Source organism: Triplophysa dalaica, chromosome 10, assembly GCF_015846415.1.
Source record: "Triplophysa dalaica isolate WHDGS20190420 chromosome 10, ASM1584641v1, whole genome shotgun sequence".
Taxonomy (NCBI): domain Eukaryota; kingdom Metazoa; phylum Chordata; class Actinopteri; order Cypriniformes; family Nemacheilidae; genus Triplophysa; species Triplophysa dalaica.
The window spans coordinates 9,689,775-9,713,300 of record NC_079551.1 but is presented as its reverse complement, the minus strand read 5'-3'; the positions used below and the strand labels follow the sequence as shown (position 1 = coordinate 9,713,300).

Below are 23,526 nucleotides of genomic sequence, written 5' to 3'. Positions count from 1 at the left end.
TACATATTTTTAGTAATTTCACGTTTTTGACCGCATTTCAATAATCAATATGTGAAAAATCTGTAAATAAAACAGTAAAATGTTGTAAAATTAAAGTCTTTTGTTTTGTATATAGGAATTTTTACAGTTTGTATTTTTTCATGTTTACAAATATTTTTGGGACAAAATAATACAGAATTTAAGAAAAGGGTCCTATATATAGCAAATCCGCATGGTAACATGTCTCTCTACTTTCTATCTTTTACATCATCCCCATTGAATAAAGATCGAACATCCGGTTTCCACAGAGAAATAAACCTCAAAGCCGGACATCAATTGACAGGCAAAATTTCTGCCGGGTTGTTCATCTTGAATACAAATGAGAGACATATAATGGCACAGGGAGCTGAATGAATGCGATGTGTCTATGATATCTTTTGTGCCCTCACACTGATGATTGATAGCTGCTATCACAAGAGTAACGTCACTCCCTCATTCTTCCTGGTTACCCGGGTTGCTATTGATTTAGAATCATAATGACTATACAGTCATCTTTAATTTATTAGCTTGCCTGATATGAATATTTGATGTTCCTTGAGGGACATTTCAGCACCTAAGGTAAACAACAGGATGGAACGTAAACAGGTGCTGATAAGACTTTAACATGGACAATCTCTCGATCTTGAGGTTGAATAACGAAACTGACTCGGGCGAAGTTATGCATCATTCTTTATTGACTAGTTGGAAAACATAACATGAAAATAAATGTTTAGATTGGTTGGTCCCTCAAGGCTCGATAGATAGATCTAGAACAAAGAGATCAAGGTATATAAACAAAACAAACATTCAGAAAACGGTTCTTGCTCTTTACGGTTAAAGTCCCAGTGAAATTAAAACTTACAATTTTTATTTTTTCATGAAATATTGCAGTGTTTATAGTAAATAGCTTATCAATGTGGGTAGTTTTCTTTTTAAATTCATGTACACTAGTAATCTTCAGTTAAAATGAGAAAATACACTTCCCCCCTGAAGACTCCGTCTCAAATGACGTAAATAAGATGGCTTGGGCGGAGCATCCGTTAACTACTTCCCTTCAACTATCAGTCTGCTGATAGTTTCATTTAAAAAAACCAACAGCGGTTTTTATACATCCAATCAATTCGCAGCTAAAAAACGCAAGCCACGCCAACAAGTTTTCTCCTTTGAACTTCCTATTCGCTCGGAAATGCGTCAGAATACGGAAGTAAAAGGATAGCAATTTTCGCTTTCACGGGGACTTTAAATGATTGTTTAAGTAATTTTAAAGATCGAGTGTAACAGTTTCTCTATCATCGAAATATACCCAGCTGTAGAAATATGACAAAATCGCATCCACCAGCAAAGCTAAAATAACAGACTTCATAAAATACTTTACCATATTCAAGTCTATTTCTTTCAATTATCAGACTCACACAAAATACATATGGCTGCATCTTATTTGGTGCTGGATTTCGTATCTGCTAAATGATGTCATCACATGCAAATCTATACACTATAATTCATCAATGGACCATTCTAGTTCCTGTAAAACGACATGATTTGTGCTTATATACAACTCAGCTTTATACTTTGTACATGTTTGGTCGGCCCTGACCGACTACAGTTCATCAAAACCGCAAACAAAACAAAAGAGAAGATCTGGACATGTTGGGTCATATTTCCACGTGCATGCTGCAATAAAAGCCTATTGTTTGTTATCTGTTTTTTTAATAACCACGGGTAGGTAATTCAGACTATTCAATTGTGTCCTGGTGATAAGAAATAAGTGCTCTGCGGAGATCCCGCTCCATCAAACCTTTCTTAATGTTTAAGCACACAGGAAGGCCCCGTACTCATGTGAGTTGGTCAGCACGTTTCATTTATCCAGAAACAATCAACAATATAATCTCTCTCTCTCTCTCTCTCTCTCTCTCTCTCTCTCTCTCTCCATTGTTAATTACTTCCCGCACATCAGTCATTGTTCGCCTAGATAATAAAGGTCTTTTATTTTTATTATCGTTTATTTCTGGATATGCCACTTTAGCTGCAGCCTAAGCCGTACAATTAGTTTTTGTTTTTAAATGCATCTCGTCCTTGTAGCTTTTAGCATCCCACTCAAAAGCTCAAACAATTCCCCTAAAAGGACGACAGCTATTATAATGACATTGTGGGTCTTTGTAGACAAAGGTTCGCTTGGTTTCATTAAGAGGCTTCCGACAAGGTTGCCAAAGCAACATGAATGGCCATCACAATAGTAAATGTGAATACTGTGAATTTAACTGACTATTTACTTTCTACACAATTTTATAGATTTTTTCTTTCTTTAAGCTTCCAGTTTATTAGATATCTCCTATTGAGCTGAATGTTGTTAGGTCTTGTGCTGGATAGTTGGAGTCGTTCTAAATGACTCGTTGTCCATTTTCCCCCCAACGTCTCTAGAGATTCTCTTTGTAGTAATCCTTGCATGAAACTAATGCTAATGAAGAGTTCAATACATGCAAGAAATGGCATGCCTTCCTCACACAATGCCTTCCTCAAACCCCTAGAGTGCCATTTCGCTATCTGTTTATATAAAAAGCGGTACTGCAACTCTTTTTCCCATTTGTTTGATCTCAGTATGTCCTTGTACAATTCGGCACTGTATATTTCACTTCTCATTCTCACGTGTGATAAACAATACACAACAAATGATACAATTAAAGATACGAGAATATTAATAATATGGTTGTGAAATTACAGTATCGCACAAAGAGGCAGTTTAAGCCTTTTCGATAATAAAATAAAGCTTCATATGACAGTGATTCTGTACGGAAGAAGCTACTGTGTCTAGCGTTACTTAACTAATCCAAACTATCTCTCTTTAAGAAGACGGCTATATGATAGACATGTCTGTCCACATTTTTACAATTTGTAAAACACTGAAAATTTGACAATATACTGCATAACCAAATCTGACAACATGATAAAAACCTGATTGGCAAAAATAAATAGTGTTTCGTTTTACCACATCTCAAAAAGCAAAACAAAGCTAAATAAATTGAGGACCATTGTTCTGAAATACTATTAGAAAATAATATCAATAATAATAATAATTGGGTTTTGAACACATAGGCAGCATCGCAACAAAATTCAAGGCATGCACATAGAAATATAATCTTAAATCTAATAGCACCCAATTTCACAGTGGATTACCTAGTGCAGAGGAAATATTGGCTTTCAAAGTCCACACGTAGCTAAATGGAAAGCTTTAATAAAAAAGGACTATTACATTTCAGTTGTTGTTTTAAACGTGGTATGTTGATCAACGTGAGGTAAGAGCTTTAATCCCCATTTTTTAACACTGGGCATGGAAGAAACGTCCCTACACCGCTGATCTTGGACACAACGATGATTTCAACAGCATGTGGATGGCCAAAGCAAACCTGTTCCAGATCCGAAACGTCTAGCAAAATTTGTGTGTCTGTATGAAGCGATGAATGGAGCCACATGCTACACCGGACTGTAATCGGGCGACGTGTAGGTTACTGTCACTGCACTACACTCAGGCTGTTCCCGGGTTCTGCGGAGATCCGAGTACAGTCGTTCTTCGAGGGTAGCTGCTAGTTTGTCACTTAGCTCGTCTATGATTGTCTGTGGGCCGTAGCTTGTTTTGGCAAGCTGTGTACTTTCATCAAGTGCCGCCGAAGGTGGCAACGCTTGACTCGAGTTCTCCCTGTCCAACGGGGTCTGTAACGCTTCAAGAACCTCACTTTCATTATTAGTGCCGCTGGTTTCAGTGCTAGAAAATATTCTTATCTTACAGTCCTTCTCCAGATCTGTTGCCGTTGCATCCTGATCCGCTTTGGGGGTGTCGGGAGTACTGGTCGCACCTTCGATGCTCTCTTCGTCGGGGGCACTTACGATTCGGGGGAGGGGGCTGTGGTAGCTAGTCTCTAGGGGGTAGTTGACGGTTTCACCACGACGGAGGGGAGAGCGGTACCGGTCGAAAGACGTTTGGAAGCGCTGCCCGGGGTCACTGTACTGCTTGGAACGTTGCCATTGTTTGCGCAGGTGCACTCGGGAACGGTGCTTAGAGCGTAACGGAGATTCCTGCTGATCGAACTGCGGATCGTGCCGAAGGAACTCTTGAAAAAGCGCTTCCGTTTTTTCGTCGATGCTGTAGTCGCGTCGAGAAAGTACGGGAGGGTGAGGTTCGACGTCACGTTGAGTAAACATCTGGCCGTAGGGGGACCAAATTATCACGCTATCGTCTGTTTCCACTCCGTCTACGCCACCGCTAGCACCAGCAGGTTCCTCCTCCAGTTCCTCATCGAAGATGTCCGTATCAAAGCTCTCGCAAACCGTCCCTTTGCATGCGGAACTGAAAAAGTGCCTGCGCTCTACAGCAGAGCCATCTTTACAACTACTACTCGTGCTTCCAAACAGTCGCAGCTCTTCTGGAGCGCGTGACGGGGCTTCTATAGATGCATAACCACTGTCCATCTGCAAAAGCTTGCGGTTTCCCGATTCTCCATCACTTCCCTTTTCTGAATCTAAACTGTCCTGTTTGCGTCTTTTCTCCGCCGCTTCGTCTATAGGCAGGTCCGCATTCACCTCCATCTCATCTCCGATATCTTGAGAAGGGTCTCTAGGAAGCCCACCCGTCTCAGTCCTACCCCCAAGAGAACACACGCTGTCTGCATCGCTCCGGACCGAATCTCTGTCGTTGTTGCTGCTCTGGTCGGAAGAGACATACCGCTCGAGGGAGGCACGAAGAGTCCAGATATCGCGGTACAAGGTTTGAGGTTCTAAGGTCTCTCGGTGACTGGGATCTGTCAGATCCGAGGGCTCGGAGGGGAGGCCGATCACACCCGGCCCGGTCGCTCGGCTGCAGCTGGGCTCCACCATCACCTCCACCTCTAACCTGGAGAACAGCAAATGTAAAAAGTAAAATTCACAGTATTTTATGAGATCATATTTATGTGGATGTGTCTATTTTTAAGAGATTGGATCGGATTATTTTGTAAGAACTTTGAGCTCAGATTGAAAGATGTTAAAGGAGACATCTGCTTTCTTAATGTACAGATGGTTGTGACTCACTGTGGTGGTTGATTTAACAAGACCACAACACAGCGACAAATATCGGTTTTAATAACTACGCGAAAATAAACAAATATATTAATGTTGAAACTGTGCATATTGACCTTCACGGATCATAATGCAAAACATATGAGGAAAAATTGTAACCATTTGTTAAAAATAACTTAAGTTGATTTAACTTAAGTAGACATCAGCGCATGAAATGTTTAAACGTCTTCTATCCCCCAAAGCAAATCTCTGTTACTAAGGCACAGCATGAACCTACTGAAAACGTAACCGATGATGGCGTGATAACTCAATGCTATCAGTGAGATCAATCCAGCATGGAATGGATTTTGCCGTATGAGGCGTGAGGGCAGATGGTTGGTATAGCAAATGCATGAGCGAGGCAATTAAAGATACCTGCCGAGGGAGGGTGGGGGTGTGGAGGGGGGTGACAGGAGATGCGGGCTGGGCCGGGTGGGGCAGTAGGTGACGTCCTTAGTGCGTGCGATGTACTGAATGAGGTCAATGTGATTGGCGTCGTGTTCCTCCTGGTCCATGCTCTCGCTGGCTGCACGCTGCCTCTGAAACTGTCTCCGTTTGGGAGAGCCTGCGAGGACAACATTTAGATGATCAGCTCATGGGTTTAAAAAAGTGTGGGAAGTGGCAAAAAGATTATAAATGCATGGCCACAGCTGACATACAGTGAAAGAACAGTTCAGTGTTTTTACAAAATTTATCTTCCCACATTGAATTTAAAAAGATTTAGTTATCCAAACTCCAAAACTTAGATGAGTATTAATAAAAAATAAAAAAAAATGTCAGTAAGCTCAACTTTTTAAAAAGTGAGCTGTAATTTTGTATCAAACAGAGAGGGCGATAGAGAGGCAAAAGTGTGAGATTCAATCTGTAAAGTAAGAAATAATATATGTTTTAAAATATATTTACCTTCTAAGTCCTTAAAAATGTTAAATTACTTTTTTTTTCCTATTTATGAAAAGATTAATCACGATTTGAAAATAAATGCTTGTGTTTATATATTATGTTTGTTTGGCGAGTATATTTACAGTATATGTAGAAATACAAAAACATAAATGTATATATTTAAGCAATATGGATCATATAAATTTATATTTAGACATCTTGTAAATTACATTTAAATGTAAATTTATATAACTGAATGTTAATATTTGACCTTGTATATAAAAATGGTTTGAATATAGAGAGAGCCCTGCGTCAACCGGCCATCTGCTTAAGCGCCAGTTTTGGCAGTCAAATACAGCAGCTTCGTCTTGGCTGAGAGATTATTCTATAGTCTGTTACACACAAACAAAAGCCAAGGTCTGATTCTGAATCTCTTCAATGCTATATGGAGGCAATAAAACTCCAATAAGGTTTTCAATCATTTCCAAGGTAAAACGCAACACTGGAGCTAAATGAAAAGCAAAGAAATGTTTAATATTGCTTTGCATCCCCTAAGGTTATAGAAAACGGATCGCTACAGAAATATAATGTATAATAATTATGTGTTTTATTGTCAAAGGTTCATTTTACTGCCTGAATTTTTCAGCTCCAGAGCAGTGATATCTCACTTCTTTTAGACCTGACAGACCTGAGAGGACATAAATCAAAATATATTATATAAATTTATATGCATAGAGCTATGTTTGATTACATTTATGTTTAATTATTAATTTATTTAGTGCTATTAGCTATCTTTGATAAGAAGCAATGGCATACTTAATAATATCATTTGCTCAAAAAGCTTACAGCCAATGGCGCAAATCATTAAAAGCAATGAGCTATTATATCTAACAAAACCAATTAACCAAATCCTCTTTATATTCAGAATAATAGCAATATTCCCACAATGCTCCCGGAGGTGTCCACTCACCTCTCATGTCCAGACTTGAAGCTCTTTGGCTGCTGTCAAACTTCCACTTCTTGATCTTAAAATAAGGACTTGCTCCCTCCAGACTGGCGTGTCGCCGGAGCTTGGTGAAGAACTGTTGCATGGGCCCCTGCAGCGTCCCTCCAGAGCACGACAGGGCTGTGACCGAGCCTGACGCACCCTCTCTGCCATTACCCATGATGCCTGCGGTCCTTACCACTCCTCCTCTCACCTCCATCTGTTTTTGTTGGCATGATTACAAAATATAACTTCAATATTACATGAGATAACAACAAAAATGTAATATTAACAACAAATCACTTGTTGTAAGAGATTAAGACAGAAATCCAATTATTTGGGAGCAGTACACTATATTTATACAGTATATTTTTTAAGCAATGCAGCAATTTAATGTCAAAATAATATATAAGATGTGCAGTAATGTGTGTTTGTAGCAGTGCTGTTAAATCCTTTCAAAATACATGTTTGTGGTAATATAGTATTTGTGTGTGGCATGTATTTATTGAAATGCACTCACATACATTTGTGTATGAAACAAATACTTACATAAATATACACATTCATATTTACATATACTTCAGATTATGCATAAATATATATGAAGAGTTTGGTTCCAAAATGAGAACGGTTTAAGAAAAATCTAAAATCATGATTTTATAGTGTTTTGTTGTGTTAGTTAGCTTTATTTATTTTTCAAAACAAGCTAACTGCAGTTTGATTGATATTCACTGGAATGTACAATAAAAATACATGATTTTTTAACAATTTTAATCTCATTTTGGAACCAAACTCTTCATATATATATATATATATATATATGTATATGTATGAAGAGTACAGAAAATTATATTATTTAGTAAATTTACACGTATATGTAAATAAACAACATACACGTATAATGAATAATATGAACTATACATACATATATATATTAATTGTACGTGTATATTGTTTATTTACATATACGTGTACATTTACACGCCACACAAACAAATGATATGAATGATTATTTTGGAATCACGGTTTTGATCATGATTAATCGATCTCATCACGGTTTTGACCGCACTTGTTTGTCATTTACAATGACATCAAATGCTATTATGTAGCTGTGACACTAATAACCTTTGTAACTGGTTATTCATTTGTGAAATTTGTGTTTATCATGCAGAGCTGTAAGTGATATGTCAGAAGTGAGTGTTTGTTACTCACCAGACATGGGCTGGAGGGTTTAGGACCAGCTGTTGTGACACTCTGACAGAACGATGTGTCCACAACAGAATTGAGAGCATCGCCAGGAAGGGCAGAACTAGGGCTGAGACTTCTACTGATCAGGGCAGTCTGGGGCAGTGAACACAATGGTGGCTGTCCATGTGACAAACACAATAATGAAAAAATTCAACTCAAAATCAAGTAATTTCTTCATTTAATCATTTCATCTTTTTATATATATACCATAAGGCAGGTAGGTTCATTTCAACCCAATAGTGTAGCTCTCATCAGGACCACCCGAGGCATCCAAAACAAACTTTGAAACCACTGACAGTGCGATTTCTTTTCCTTCCCAATGTAATCTATCACACACAGTATGGCCATCCCATAGACAACATAAATAAGCGCCTCCTCTATAGGTGACACAGTCCTAATTTATAATTTATCAGCTTACATGGGTTTGTACAGAGCATTATACCAAACAAACACCCCAAACTACATTAAATGCAAAACAATAGGTTTAGTTTGAATATTCAGCAGGTGGCGCAAGACTTAACAACGTCAAATCGATGTTGACATTTATCTGCTTAATTACTTTGTTATTTACAGAATACTATTACATTGAATAATAATAATGCTGACTTTTATCATATTTTGAGTGACGACAGTAATGGTGCAAACGTTTGCCAGAAGCTAAATCGTGGCTACTACTTGACTAGCCAAGATAGTGTACAATATAGTTAGTACATTTTGCTTCACATTTCATTTTTGAAATAATTGTTTTGAGCGAAGTCAAATGTGTTGTCACTCCATTACGGAAGCCCAGAATCAAACTTTCTAGGTGAATTGTGATTGAAAGTCATCGCATAAAGAAATCATTCCAATGCTAAAGCGGCCTGGAGTGGTGGGCATTAGGCCATAAAAACATAATATGTATGTATGTTTGAAGCCGTTTGAAATAACAATGGTTATATAAAATACTATTACTATTTATAAGGTTTTTAAGGTGAAAATATACTATGAAAAGTATTGAAATATTTACTTCCCCAGGGGGAGTATGGCATACCTCTCAGTGGGTACTTCAAGTAAATGATTTTGGTCAAAAGGGCTCAGCTGACCAAAAAGTCTGAAAACCCCTGATCTAGATACATTAAATCCATAAGCTTCTCCTAATGTATCACATAATTTCAGTCTGACGCCATCAATCATGACCTCAATGTTTTTAAGTGACCTAGAATAAACACCCTCACATGCTGTCTATGTTATGACTGACATCAGTATTCCAGCTTCTGTAACCAGAGCAATGCGACTGTCACCTGAAAAATTGAGAGGCTGGATTTAGCGACGGCCCGCGTTGTCATGGCAATGCTGTTCTCGGATGACTCACACTCATGGATGGTGAGTATCTGCAGGGTGGGGGGAGGGAGATGGAGGTGGGTGAGGCGCGCATTCTTCAAATGATGAAAGTCGCCCTCCGTGAGCGTGTACCTGAGGTCAGAGAGAGCGGAGATATGTTACAAACATGAACAGCTTGACATTTTCTACAACTGAGGTACCGAGCACATTCTACTGTATATAAAGTCTGAAAGGTACAGTATGTTACAAAATTAAATAAATAAAATAATTGTATACATAAGTCAAAGTTTAACAGAAATATTTCTTTTTAAATGCTTTCACAATTTATCACATTTTATACTTCATTTAAAATTATATTATTGAATAAGACAATACATTTTTCTATTTCTTTAAAGATTTAAAAATCTTAACAAGTCAGGATTATTAGTCAGTTAAAAGACTGTATTTGTTCAAATGCATTTATTATATATTTTTTAATTTGTTCAGGTCAAAATATGAATAACTAGATTTAAAATTACTGTAAAAATATTTTTATGTTTGCAATCAAATACACATAAAAACACATTCATATAATTTTTTACCAAAAAACCCTATATTTTTTTTTTTTATTAGTCAGCATATGTAAATGGAATCTGTACATGTGAACTGCATGTATAAATGAATAATAAGAGCTGTAGTCTGCTGCGGCAGTAACCGCTGTGAATAGGAGCTCTGTGTGTTTGGAGTGGGTGGTATGAGAGCGTTGGCGTCTGACCTTCGACCTTTCTCCTGTGTCTTCTTGCTGTGGTCGAAGAGTGCCGCTTCGTTGAAGGAGACCCGGCGGCCCATGGTGCCCGTGGAGAGGAAACGCTCAGTCTCCATGTCGTGGGAGCTGGCTGCCGACAGGCAGTCTGACTCATCGACACGAATTGTAATCTCTGTGTGGAGCGAGACAGATTACACCAGTGGATTTGTGTGTTTGATGTGTGTGTGTCTTGCATACTGCCTTCAGTTGCTGAAGTATGAATTAAAAACGTAACATTTACATTTAAAGCCATTGCTTGCGATGTAAAGTATTTGGATTCCATTATAATATACATTTGTTTGCAATGGCAGTATGATGGTGAAGTTCTTACCATGAACTGGCTGGGCCTCTTCGATATAGGTGGTATTACTTTTCTCAGCATCATCACTAGCCCTGAGGCAAAGAATGAACCTTCAATGCAAACATGTAATCAGTCAAATTTACATTTAAGTCAATCTCGCTCATCTCATTCATCACATACTGTACATAGCTGGGTCATTCTCAAATATTCCCCCTTGAGACAAAAGTCCTTAGACATTATTTCATATAAAACGATAAAAGATTCTATAAAACGTTCAAAAAAGATATATGTATGGACAATTGAACACATTTAAGATCTTTTGTTTAATAACAAAAAACTTTTATTTTGAAAAGTCCTACCAAGGTTTTATTATATGTATTGTTTTTCTTCAGTTATTTTGTGAGTGAATTGTGGTGTATTTGCTTTTGCATAGTATTATTTCTGTGTGAAGTGTTTTGTCAAAGATAATTATTAATAAATACAATTTATAATATTATTAATTTAATTCAATCAACATCACCTTTTAAGGGAGAAGTGTTTTGTTATTAGACTTTTATTCAAATGTTGTGTCTTTAAGCTCGAGTTTGTTACCTTTGAGGCCATCTATACAGTAACATGCTCCTACACATTGACAAAATCACTTTCAGCAGATACATTTAAATTCCTCAGGCTCTTTTCTAAACAGAGCGAAAACACTCGTGACTCGTTCTGCACAACACATATTTTCCTTTCTAAAGCATATGTCCTTCTCCTTTCAACACCTGAAACCAACTTGACTATTTTAAAAAGCAAAAATCCCCCCGACTGCACTTGAGTTATTAGGGTCCTCAACATTTACTATATCAGTCTTTCTGAGATTATTTTGGGAATGATACAATTGTACCCAGTGCCGCCGTCTAAATAAATGACAAGTGATGGGCACAATCATGACAGTGGGTTTATTGCAACAAAATGCCGTTTCATTTGCCATGAGGCATCGCATGGTAATGAGAAACTGGAAATGTGCTGTAACCACAGTGAATGTGTGTTTTAGTGGGTGTCGGCTAGAGTGCACTCCACCGCACCAGGAGTGATTTATAACGGCTGATGGCTGGTATGAGATCTCATTATGCTTGTCATTTGTGTGAGCCTGCACTCCTCTAGGCTGCCCGGAGAGCAGGCAGACTCCACACCTCTCGCCGTCGCTGAGAAATATGGCCAAGCTGACAAATGTGCATTTTGGGGTTTGAAAGCCTGTAGCTTTACGGAACATCCATTTATTCCAGTTGAATCTCTATTACGGCTTTAAGAATTCTGTAAAATTAGTCAGTGATACAATATGCATCATCTGCCAAAATCGGATGTTGATGTGCCAACGAATCAAACGCATTGGCTGTGCTATTTTTTGTATCCCATGTTATATACAATATTACTACTAGCTGCCAGATGTCACTAACGTGGTTGTTTTTAGAAAAAATCTGTGATATCCTTAGGTTTACCAAAAAATGCTTGCCATGGTAGCCATTTAGAAAACTGGTAGCTTTCAGCCATTGGCAAAAGTGTGGGCGGAGTTTCCTATTTGACTAGCAAATTAAACGGATAACGTTTGATGGTTACTGATTTCTTTTAGGGCCAATAAGGATGTTTATACTGTAAGATGTTAGCATATGTGTGGGTTGAAAGGCGTTCATCTCACCATGCATGGCGTCTGTCCCCTTCACAACAGCGGCGACAGACGATCAGAAGAACAGAGAGCAGGACCAGCGTCCCCCCGACAAAGATGGACAACAGGACCAGCAGGAGAACATAGCCATTCTGTGTCCCTGATGACGGGGGGCCATCCTTGACAAACACCACAGAAAGGACAGTCAGTCTGGAAGTTCGAAACTCAATTTAATAGTAACAATGGCTTATTAAGAGGAAATTCCGTTTCTGAGTAAAATCTCATGACTTTAATTTACATTACACCAATTCTGTAACCAGTTGAAACGGCAGAACTTGCAGAAACAGAAGCTGTTAAAATTCACTTCTTGCTTAGGCAATTGGATTTTTCTATTTTTTTGTTTCTATCAAAAACACACAAAACTATATAACATATGAACTAAAATAAAAAAATACTAATAAAAAAACTTTTAAATGAAGAAAAATAAATTCAGTAAAAATAAATAAGCTGCTTCTAAAAAATAACTTACTGTATAATTTAATTAATTTATATCAATTTAAACTTAGAAACTAAAAAACGTAAAAAATTGACTACTTCTAAAGATCATGGGTTGTTTCAACCCATGTTTGAGTAAAATATGGACAAACCCTATCAAAAAGTTGCTCTATTTGAACCAAAAATTGGTTAAAATAACCCAGCATTGGTTACTTTTAAACCCAGCAGTTGGGTTTGTCCATATTTTAACCCAGAATATATTTGTGATATATTTGTGTGGAGTATACTTACAGAACCCTGAATCGGTTTTAAAGGTATAGTTCACCCAAAAAAGAAAAATTTGTCCTTGTTTACTCACCCTCAGATTGTTCTAAACCTGTATAATTTACTTTGTTCTGGCAAACACAAAGAGAGTTATTTGGAAGAATGCCAGTAACCCCAAAAAAATACAATCGAAGTCAATGGGGGATGATATCTGTTTGGTGTCATTCTTCCAAATATCTCTCTTTGTGTTCATCAGATCAAAAAGTAGTGTGATGTAAATGATGACCGAATTTTTATTTTTGGGTGAACTATCCCTTGAACATGAAAACTCTTTGTTCAAAATTTGCCCTATAGGCTAAAGCTACTGTATAATACATAAAGCTCAGTTTCTCTTGATCCTAGTGGGCCGCTGGTACGGTTAGGAACCATTGCGAGGAGGGTTTGTTTCTAAATTAAGATTTCACGTCTTCTCTCTCCCAAAGGCTACGAGATGAGGTTAAAAATATTTAAGAGGTGGAGATCTACACCGCAGAGATAAGTGAAGATAACACATATGGTTTCTTTCTCAAAGACATCAAAGCACAAAAGTGTACAGCATGTCTCACCTCACCACCTGCTTAATTGTCATCTTCAGAGGTACATAATGGAAAGAATGCTAATAAGTGCATAAGAACAAGAGCCCGTGGGCTATATTACCCAGAATTATATATTAATAATTACCCAGAAGCCATTGTTACCTTTAAGAGCGGCGACTATTATGTTCTAATTTGGACAGGTAGGAGGACTGATAACTCTGCACTAGTTTTGTATTAATCCCAGCAGGTGGTTAATCATCGGGGCAGTCCACCATTAACCCAGCTCAACAAGAGCAAAAATTGTACTAGGAGGAGAACCGGAGAACTGTGAAAGGAAAGTTTCACCTTGAGTATTTAAAGTAACTAAACTAAAAGAATATGCACAAACCAGATTTATGCAAACTATCGCTATCTCTGTTTGAAACCTAAACTGTGAATTACTTGACATCAATCTGAATCCAACGAAATAGTCCCTGACACCTCAACTTCTAAATTATTATTGTAAGCCGTTGCAAATGTAAGTAAATTAAGGGGACAGTTTGATCAGTTAAACAATGATCCTAAAATTTAACAGATTAAAGACTCAATATATAGACTTTTTTTCTTTAGTTTAAATAAAAATATGTATATTGCCTTATTATATTGTTTTCTTATCATTAATGTGATATTCTGTTAAATGTACTATTATTTATGAGTTTACTTATTAATCATGAACATTTTTATTTATTAAATATAATTTTACTCACATTTGATTACAATTTGTACTTTACTTACATATTTCAGCCTTATTTACAATTCATTTAGGCATATTTAAAAAAAAAAAATAAGTTATTTCCTTGCAGCCGCATAGGGGTCCTCATACCCCAGTTTGCTTGGTGTCTTAAAAAACAAAATGCTTATCTGGTGAACCTTAATATAAAGTTCAAATGTTTTAACATTTAAAAAAACGTGAAGAACTTATACAGTATAATGTAGCACCAAGAAGTTTGAAGAACCCTACTTAGAACCATGGCAACCTGGGAACCTGGCAAAACTCTTGTCCGAAATTAAGTAAGATTAAAAAAACAGAGGCGCTGCTGGACAAGAGTTTACATTTGCGAAGTGTTCGATATTCAAAACGATTCCTGAAAAGTAGGATCATCTCAAATCTTCACAAAGCCAAAGAATTTTATTTTTAGTGCCGAGGAGATCACCGCGAAAGCCATTTGAGCTGTCTGGTTATAAGTCACATCAACATCTTAGAGAAGGTCCAAAATACTTTTCTTGTTCTGCAAAGCACATCCCTTAATCAAATGATGCTGTTTATTCCGGTAATTGAAGTTCCTGACAGTAATTCTGGGTTCTGATGCGCTATCGTCTGAGTGCAATAGATTCGGTCTGACTCAAAGTTCTCTAATTTGCTTAGACACTGTGATGGATCCAATTACAAGGGGCACAGGACAGGATATTTTCAATTTGCATTTCTGGAGATGTTGCTGTAAAGAGGGAGAACGGGGGTAATGAAAGCGAGCAGCACAGGAAGGAGAGGCACAAAAAACTTACTGTGGAGTGATCTGTAAGGTTTTTCCATAGGGCAGAGTCATTGCTCATGGTCCAAGACAGAGAGAGTGTCCCCCCTGAGGAAGGCAGTACAGGAAGTCAGGCGGCTGCTTTGAAGCTGGTTATGGCACTAAAGAAGGACTTGATTTCCATTTCTCCTTTGGAAAGTGAAATGAACGCATCTCTGAACCATCAGTTTTTTCAGCAAATACCAGAAGTGTTCTTCTGTGAAACAAAAAGACAGAATACAATTTCTGCATGTAAACACATTAGAGGAACGAATGCAATCAAATCAATTTTTCTTGTGTTGTGACCACAATAAACGAGGAATAGGTTTCAAACTACTATCAACACCATAATGGTATCACAAAATTCCTTCATAAGACTGTTTAATGAACAAAGTTAAATTGTTGTTCATTTGTTCATTGACCAAAAAACGGATTATTCAAAGTGGTTTTGTGAAACAAATTTAGCAATCTCATGGGAATTTGTAAGTATTTTACAAATTCGTATGATCCTCTTCGTACGTTTTAGTGTGATTTACTTTCGAACCTGTGACATTACACTCCAAAAAAAGAAAATCACATACAATTTTTAAAAATGTAATTTTACTCTTTTAACAGGCTTTGAGAAAAAAATTAAAATATGGGAAAAAGCATCAAATTACAGAAAAACAACGCAAATTTTCAAGATTTTTTTATTATTTTAATAATAATAATTGCATTTTTCACAGTGTACATTTGGGTGGGGTTAGGAGAGAGGCTTACATTTTGCTTTTGTCGTACATTTTATACGATTCACCGAATTCATGTGAATTGGTCTTCTTGTACAATACTTACGAATTCCTGTGAGATAAAGTTGAAAACAAATCCATCTATTCACTATAAAAAAACAATATTTCAGTGCAGTACAACCTAGATTTAGTATTCTTACCCCCACCACATGAGTTTGGAAGATGAAGTAATCTATAAGGTGCTTTTAAAGATTGATAACCTCAGTCCCCATTTCATAATGGGCTCTATTCATGGTATTTCCGGTGAATATGCTCAGAACCCTCGATTACTTGGACCGATCGTAGAGTGCTATGCAGGAGCAACAGCCAAAACAGCACTTCTATATACCACTGTTGTGTGCTACAATTTTTTTGTTCAAAGATCATACATGTGTAATGGAACAACAAGAGGTTGAATAAAACGTATTTCTCTTCTCATTTTTGGATTAACCCTTCCATTAAATGAATCGAATTCATGCAGTCCTACAGTGCTTCCAAGATGCAACAGTAAAAGAAAAGCAATTTGCATCACACCGGATTCCTTTTCCACCCAAAACCACCCTTTCGTTTGCTCTTTACTCTTCCTCTTTCCATTATCTTGAGATGTTTCTGGCTCTCCGGCGACTCAGGCCTGACAGCATGTTCCTCTATTCTCGGATAATACCATTATCGCTGCAGGTTTCCTTTCAAACCATAAAACCCTCTCTTACTTGCGCACTCACCTCCAAAGCAGCTTTCAACAAACAGAATGCTGTTTGTATTTGTCCTCGCTTCTTTACTGTTGCGAAGTTGCCTCTTCTCACATCTCTAAAGGCAGTGTAAGTGTGTGTGTGTGTGTGAGAGAGAGGGAGAGAGAGAGAGAGAGAGAGAGAGAGAGAGCGGTGTGTTCAACAGTGTCTGACTGCAAAGCTTTCAGCTCTTACTGCATGCTCGTCTAGCTTCTGCCCACCTACCTGTTTTTAGGATTTTATTTCTCGCGCTGTCTCTCTTTGAATTTTTAGCATTAAATGTCTCAAAAATTATTGAAGCTACAGTATTTTTTGCATCTGGAAGCATAATGCTGCCAAATCTTTACAAGGACATTTTACGGGAAACAAACCAAAAGAGACTCAACCGGATTATCTCTTCAAATGTGATGACATTCACAGATATCTGTGTTTTGTCACTGACAGTGAATGTAGGACTGCCCGCATTCTTGCTTTACTGCAAACATAATATTTAGTGTTTACATAACAATACGTATATAACATTATGTTTGATACACTGTGAAAAGTTTTACTGTTTACAGTAATTATACTTGAACTGACACCAAGAATGCATTGCAGAATCATTACTTGTGCCATCGCCAATACATTGAGGTTAGATTTGTCATATCAAATATTGACAAAACGTGCAATGTAGTCATCTTCTAAAAAGATGTCAACATGGACTTGTCAAAAGAAAGTTTAAACCAACATACATCATCACGGTATTTCCTCACTTTTGAATTGACAATAAAATAATATAAAACAGTCTTAAACTACAGTGGAGGATTATTGTAATGTTCAGAGATATTATGCAACATATGCTCCTCTGGTCTTCCTCGGTAGACTCTGCGTATAGGTTCGCATTAGGCTATTGAAGAAATGTTTCTGATAAATTAGACGCTTGTATTTTTCGATATTATGAAACTGATGAAACGCATTAATAATGTAGACAGCTGCGCATTCATAGACAGGCGATACGAAGCAAAATGAATGGATTTAATTTGGATTAAACCGGTAATGCTCCTTTCCATCCTTTTTAAACATGATATAGGCTGAGCAAAGCCTATAAGCATTTTCCTTTTGCAATAAAACACGATTTCATTGTGAGACACCAAAACAAGAAACAATGCAGGAGGTAAAACAAAGGCAATGCCAACTCACCTAACTGTAATACGTGTGGTCCATGAGACAACAATCTCACCAACGATTCCCCGATCTTCTCTTTAATTTGTGCATTTAAAGCTTTTTGTATTTATGAATGAAGTCCCCCGTTAAACACACCCCCTCTCCCATCACCCAGTGAGAAGAACATGTCGTGACGTCAATGTGAGGTATAGCGTTACATATCAAAAGCGTCTATCACGCCCTCGTCCTCCGATTATGTTATGGAAATGAGGTAATCCCCCATTTGAGTCAGAGAAAAATCCTCCAAGGAACGGGCATCCCCATGCGGTCTCAACTCAATGGGCGCATCTAATAGCGAAGATGGAGTTCAGTTTAACGTGAAAAATGTAGATGCATTGAATTGAAAGCACTGCACGTCATGGCTTTCATTTCACATGTGCAGAAGAAATATTTGAGGTGGATTACGTTACTGGAGTCGGAGTCTCACGGTTGGAACGTGCGACGTAACACATATGTTTCTGAAATCTTTTAAATAGTTTTTACATATTGACGTATTAGATAATCTGGAAAATAAAATGATCAATTTAAAGAATTGAATTTTAAATTATATTGACTGAGCGCCCTCTGTTGGTCGTGTCACACACAGCATCTTTGTCTACACATTAACAATATAAGGTACAAAATTAGTAGGATTCTGTTAAAATTTCGGAAAATAAATAAATAAAATCTTAAAACAATGATCTTTATTGAAAATGTTCCTTGTTTAAAAAAAAGATTTTTGCAATTAGATTAGAATTTACAATTAAAGCCTTTTCACTATCAGTCCCACACCTGTATTCCCCTCTGCATAACGTTTTAAAATCTTAAACCGCTATTGAATCTGCAAAACGTGCGCCCTTCTTTTGGAGAAAAAAAACTATATTTCCCATCAGGCGCGCAAATCTCGCGAGATTCGACGGGAAAGCCTGACCGTGTCCTTGTTCTATCAGCCCCGCACCGTGACTGCTTGACTGTGCTGACAGAGAAGCTGAGGCTTGTGTATTGCGTGCTCTGAAGGTCTGATCGCTTCTCTGTTATAAAAATGATGGCAGCAAGATTTCTTCTCCGTCGTGCGGTCCCCGCGCTCAGACACGCGCGTTGTTATGCCGACGCGCCTGTCGGTCAGATGTCCTTCACATTCGCATCTCCGACACAGGTACTGACGCTCCGGCTTTGGCCTAAACAGCATGCTAACATGCTAGTGCATTGCTCTTTAACCATTTTAACTACTGTTACATGTTACGTCATACGTTCAGGTGCAATGTATATGCTATAAAATGATACAATATTTGAAGTGATGTATCGTTAACTTCCTTAACGGATTCTGTTCGTGGGCTAGCATGTTGCTAGTGTATGTCAGGGTAACGTTACACTTGAAATGTCGAAATTATGCCATGGCTAGATCCTATTTGTTTTTTTGCTGGTGATGTGTTTAAATGAGCACAGGGTCTCCGAAAAATATGAAATTGTTTGTTTTTTTGGCTTGCAAAAGACGGCCAAATTTGAATGACTGAGCTTAGCAGACTGTTAGCATTGCTGCAAAGCACTCATTCACCTTGACTTGTATTTTGACAGATCAGGATCATTTGTTGTCAGCTTACAAGTTTCAAGACAGTAGTTTTCGCATATTTTCTCATCTTTTAATTATTAGTTTTATTTTTACGTCACAGATTATGTACAGAACACAAATCGTTTTTTATTTCTGGAACAAGTAGATGCTGCACACCATATGTGCATAACGTTTTTTTTGTAGGATGTTAGGTTATTTTTGACGTCCCCTTTTAAAATGTATCAGACCACAGTTCCTATGTTCACATAGAACCAGGAAATATTGTTTTTATAGTTATTATAATCTTATTTACTTTCAAAGTCACAGAGATTAGTAAAACCCTACAAAATTCATGTAGCTTTCTTTCTATAAAAATCAACACTTTTCTCTATTTTCTATGTGCATTTAGACAACTAAGCAACACTTAATGAATGCTTTTGTGGAGTAAGACTTGCAATTTGGTGCGAAAATATCAGTCTGTTTAGCCCCTTTTTGGAAACATCTGTGTCTGAACTTTTTGTAAGGCTGCATTTAAACGGTTTAAAGAATCTTCACCCACTAACAATAAGGTCAAAAAGTGTGCAAACCTCTTTTTACGTGTAAAGCAACTCAGTACTTTGTATTAAGATCTTTGATCAAGAGCACAATTGTAAAACGCACTTTGTATATTAACCTTTTGGTTGCCCGTCTTCATTTTTAACCACTAAGTTTGAACTACAACATACCAAACAGTGTTTATCTGGAGATGGTGGTGTGATGCTTGTTCTACTTGCTGCAGGTGTTCTTCAAGGGGGTCAGCGTTAAACAGATTGATGTCCCAACATTGACAGGTGCCTTTGGTATTCTCCCAGCCCATGTTCCCACACTGCAGGTGCTCCGGCCTGGCGTGGTCACTGTCTTCAATGATGACGGCTCTTCTGCAAAGTATTTCGGTGAGTTATAGCTACAGTAACCAAAATAAATTTAATAGCTTGCAAAATAAAAGAACGAATAAAGGCTGCTATTGTGGCCAGCACTGTGAAATTCAAGTATACGTACTTTCATTACCAATTGCGTCCAGAAGGGGTCAGCCTTGCATCATTTTTTTGTGCACTTGTGAAAAGTGAAAAATAATGGTTTCTCTCCCATTCATTTACATAATGCGTTTCTTTTGAATCAAACCCATGACCTTGGTGTTTCTAGTGCCATACATATCCAGTTTAGCCACAGGAACGTAATTCAGATTTGGTGTGTCTCGTGTTTTGCAGTGAGCAGTGGATCAGTCACGGTCAATGCCGACTCTTCAGTACAGCTGCTGGCTGAGGAGGCCTTTCCTTTGGACACCCTGGACCTTGCAGTACGTATTTGATAAGCCTCATAGTTTGTGAAAAACCTGGAATTATCTGAAGAAGGAAAAAATTCACATAAATCTATGTTTTTAAGGAGACTTTGACTTAATTCCCCTTCTCCCACCACACATCAATATGATGAGAAAATATTCTGTTTGTAACCTCTTAATCATTTTGAGCTGACTGTTCATAGCACTGTGTGGACAATGATGCCATTCCAAATGGGATGTTCTCAGTCATGCCCTTTTTCCGACACTGAATAAAGAGCACATTCAGATTCGTTCCACATAAATAGACAGCCTCTTTTTATTCTTCCCAGAGATAGCTGGGCTCCGCGCCCTCGCTGGTTAATAAGGAAGGAAAGGTCAGTCACCGTTGAAGTGGTGCAGATGTGTCAAATCCCCACTGAGAGACCTTTCACTCCCAGCTATGTTTGGCCTTTACACTGTGTAATCGCCAGTGTGACAAATGTCCTTCACAGAAAAAAGGCCAAGTTTATTTGCTCATACCATCGAAAAAACAGCCATTCTAGTGCAGAATACGGTTCAAGTAGCAGATGCATCGATTTTTGCTGTACAGATGAGTTTTCTTACAAGGTGCTTCAGAATATCGAGTTTTTCAGGTCTGCTGGACATGTGTTCCGATTGATGGCGCGGGTTATAAAGTCAGGTTTTATAGGTTAGAGCTGGGTAGCGTTAACTACCTCACGATGTGATGCATCTCCTACAGTTGTTCAGACTTAGACTTGTTCAGATTGTTAAGCTCAAAGGGATAGTTCACCCAAAAATTTAAATTCTGTTGAGAGGTAAAGAAATGCATTAATGGCTGAACTCTTAAAATATAAATTGCGATTGAAGAAGCTATGAATGTTAGAGTGGCTCTGAGAGACTTTGAATAATTTTTTTAAATCTTACTCTGTCATCCTTACTTGTACTTTTGCAATATCTTAAATATTAATGCAGTTTTGTAAGACAGTCATTGTATTACTTTACACTACATATACAAATCTTATTTTAATATTTAAAACAATATATATATTTAAGAACGTTTAGTAGATTAATCAAAACCATGATGTAACACAGATAGAACTATGGGGGTTAATGTTGTCATCCTTTCCCCCTTAGATTTGCAGAAATGTTCCCCCGATAATTTTTATATTTTTCTAGTTTCTGAGATCTTTTCATATATATAAATTTTAATTTCCGTGCTATACTGGACTCGTATTTGGCAGTTTTTTCTTCATTATTCTTTTCAAGTCATTCATTTCTAGATGTATGACTTTAGGTGTTTCCCATAGAATTTTGACAGACTTGTGGCACTGGTGACGACACTAACCATCTAACATATTTGTGATGTCATCACGGCATATTAGAAATAATGAGAGAAAACTCTGTTTACTCCATAGTATTATAATGTAAAACAGAAGCTAGCAGCTTTAAAAAAGAAGTCAACTCTGAACATGGCTATAGTTTACAACTGGAGGCAATCAGCAGTCACTTTAACCGCTGCTAAAATTCTGTTTTTAAACACAACATCATTGGACAAAATCACTATACAGTACAGCTACATTAAAGTGCGGCTATATGCTGTTTGCCCTTTCTCGACAATGTGTTGCTGTATTACGAACGCTGCTTTGATTTTAAATGCAAGTGACAGTTTTATACAAGAGGCCGAGGGCTCACGCAAACACATGGAGCTCATCGGAAGAGAGAGTGCATGAGAACACAGAAGATGAGGACGCGTATGCGGCCACGCTCCACTCACAAGTCAGGAAGGAGAGAAGACGCATAAGCGCTGTTTATCCACTAGTTATTCGATCACAGATACTGTCATTGGATACTGTCAACCTGTCATTGAATAAAGAAAAAGTGACTCCAAATATACTTGGGCCTCCATGAATATACCTCGGCGGACCTCCCAAGTAAATGCATTGTATGGGAAAGGCAGACTTTCTAGATTGTGTCAAAGTCATGCATTTTCATTTTATTATTCATTATTTTTGGGGCTACCAGAATACTCTCACAGAAACATTTATGCATATGCATTCATATTAACAGATTTATTGGGTTATAAGAAACATTTTAGTCAAATCACCCTAAACTTTTATATAAGTGCTTGTGAATATCACAGTAAGCCTCACATTAAAATTGCTCTAAACTATTTTGCACAGGCGGCGAAAGCTAACCTGGAGAAAGCCCAGTCAGAACTATCCGGAGCTTCAGATGAGGCAGCCAGGGTGGAGGTTCTTATCAGCATAGAAACCAACGAGGCAATCGTCAAGGCATTGGAGTAAACTACTTCATGTGTAGGTTTGTATCTAAAGCACACTGCTTTCTAACAAGATCTGAAACCACACAACCTACATGAGACAAGTTTCTTTTCATGTGCATGTCTGTGTTCTTCACTGTTGTCAAATATCAATTCATGAAAGTCTGTTCCTGTCATTTGTTTACAGGTAGGAAATTCTGTTGATGTGCAAAGGTTTCAAGCTTCGTCAGTTCCCCACCCCAGTGAAGTCATAAACTGCAAGACATACTTGCTTGCTTTGTACAGTGGATGAAATTAACAATAAATTTATTTGGAAGTACCACATGTTGCCACTTCGTTTTTTTTTGCTTTTATTTTCCATAACGTTTGCATTATGAAAGTGGTTGAAGTGCTATGCATGGCAGAAAGGGGGCAGTATGGTACTGCTGGAGCCTAAAGGATAGCCAAGCCTTTTGCAATGGGTTTTGCTTTGAGCATATTACTTTATCTTCATTACTGCTTAACCTTTCTGTCTGTGCATGGTTCATAGTAGCTTGAGCAATTTTGTGTAGGCAGTGTTTCCCG

The 23,526-nt window shown here is 37.7% G+C and overlaps 2 protein-coding genes across 6 annotated transcripts; one reads left to right on the top strand and one right to left on the bottom strand.

The window, feature by feature from the left end:
- Positions 1 to 691: 691 nt before the first annotated feature.
- Positions 692 to 20,227, bottom strand: cbarpb (CACN subunit beta associated regulatory protein b). 4 transcript variants are annotated; one of them, XM_056758765.1, is made up of 10 exons: positions 20,092 to 20,227; positions 15,139 to 15,360; positions 12,296 to 12,441; positions 10,651 to 10,730; positions 10,290 to 10,452; positions 9,496 to 9,667; positions 8,180 to 8,332; positions 6,953 to 7,187; positions 5,479 to 5,668; positions 692 to 4,900 (listed from the first exon to the last, which is right to left on the bottom strand). In XM_056758765.1, the coding sequence occupies exons 2-10, from the start codon at positions 15,184 to 15,186 to the stop codon at positions 3,487 to 3,489; spliced, it is 2,601 nt and encodes an 866-aa protein (XP_056614743.1). In that variant the 5' UTR covers positions 15,187 to 15,360; positions 20,092 to 20,227; the 3' UTR covers positions 692 to 3,486. The 4 variants fall into 4 exon arrangements, with proteins under 4 accessions (XP_056614743.1, XP_056614745.1, XP_056614741.1 ...); XM_056758767.1 differs by lacking the exon at positions 20,092 to 20,227 and adding an exon at positions 17,815 to 18,023 and having other exon boundaries at positions 10,651 to 10,712; XM_056758763.1 differs by lacking the exon at positions 20,092 to 20,227 and adding an exon at positions 17,815 to 18,022.
- atp5f1d (ATP synthase F1 subunit delta) lies at positions 18,734 to 23,284 on the top strand. 2 transcript variants are annotated; one of them, XM_056758769.1, is made up of 5 exons: positions 18,734 to 18,973; positions 20,145 to 20,298; positions 20,614 to 20,702; positions 22,865 to 23,003; positions 23,154 to 23,284. In XM_056758769.1, the coding sequence occupies exons 1-4, from the start codon at positions 18,860 to 18,862 to the stop codon at positions 22,985 to 22,987; spliced, it is 480 nt and encodes a 159-aa protein (XP_056614747.1). In that variant the 5' UTR covers positions 18,734 to 18,859; the 3' UTR covers positions 22,988 to 23,003; positions 23,154 to 23,284. The 2 variants fall into 2 exon arrangements, with proteins under 2 accessions (XP_056614747.1, XP_056614746.1); XM_056758768.1 differs by having other exon boundaries at positions 18,735 to 18,973; positions 23,150 to 23,284.
- The last annotated feature ends 242 nt before the right edge of the window (positions 23,285 to 23,526 follow it).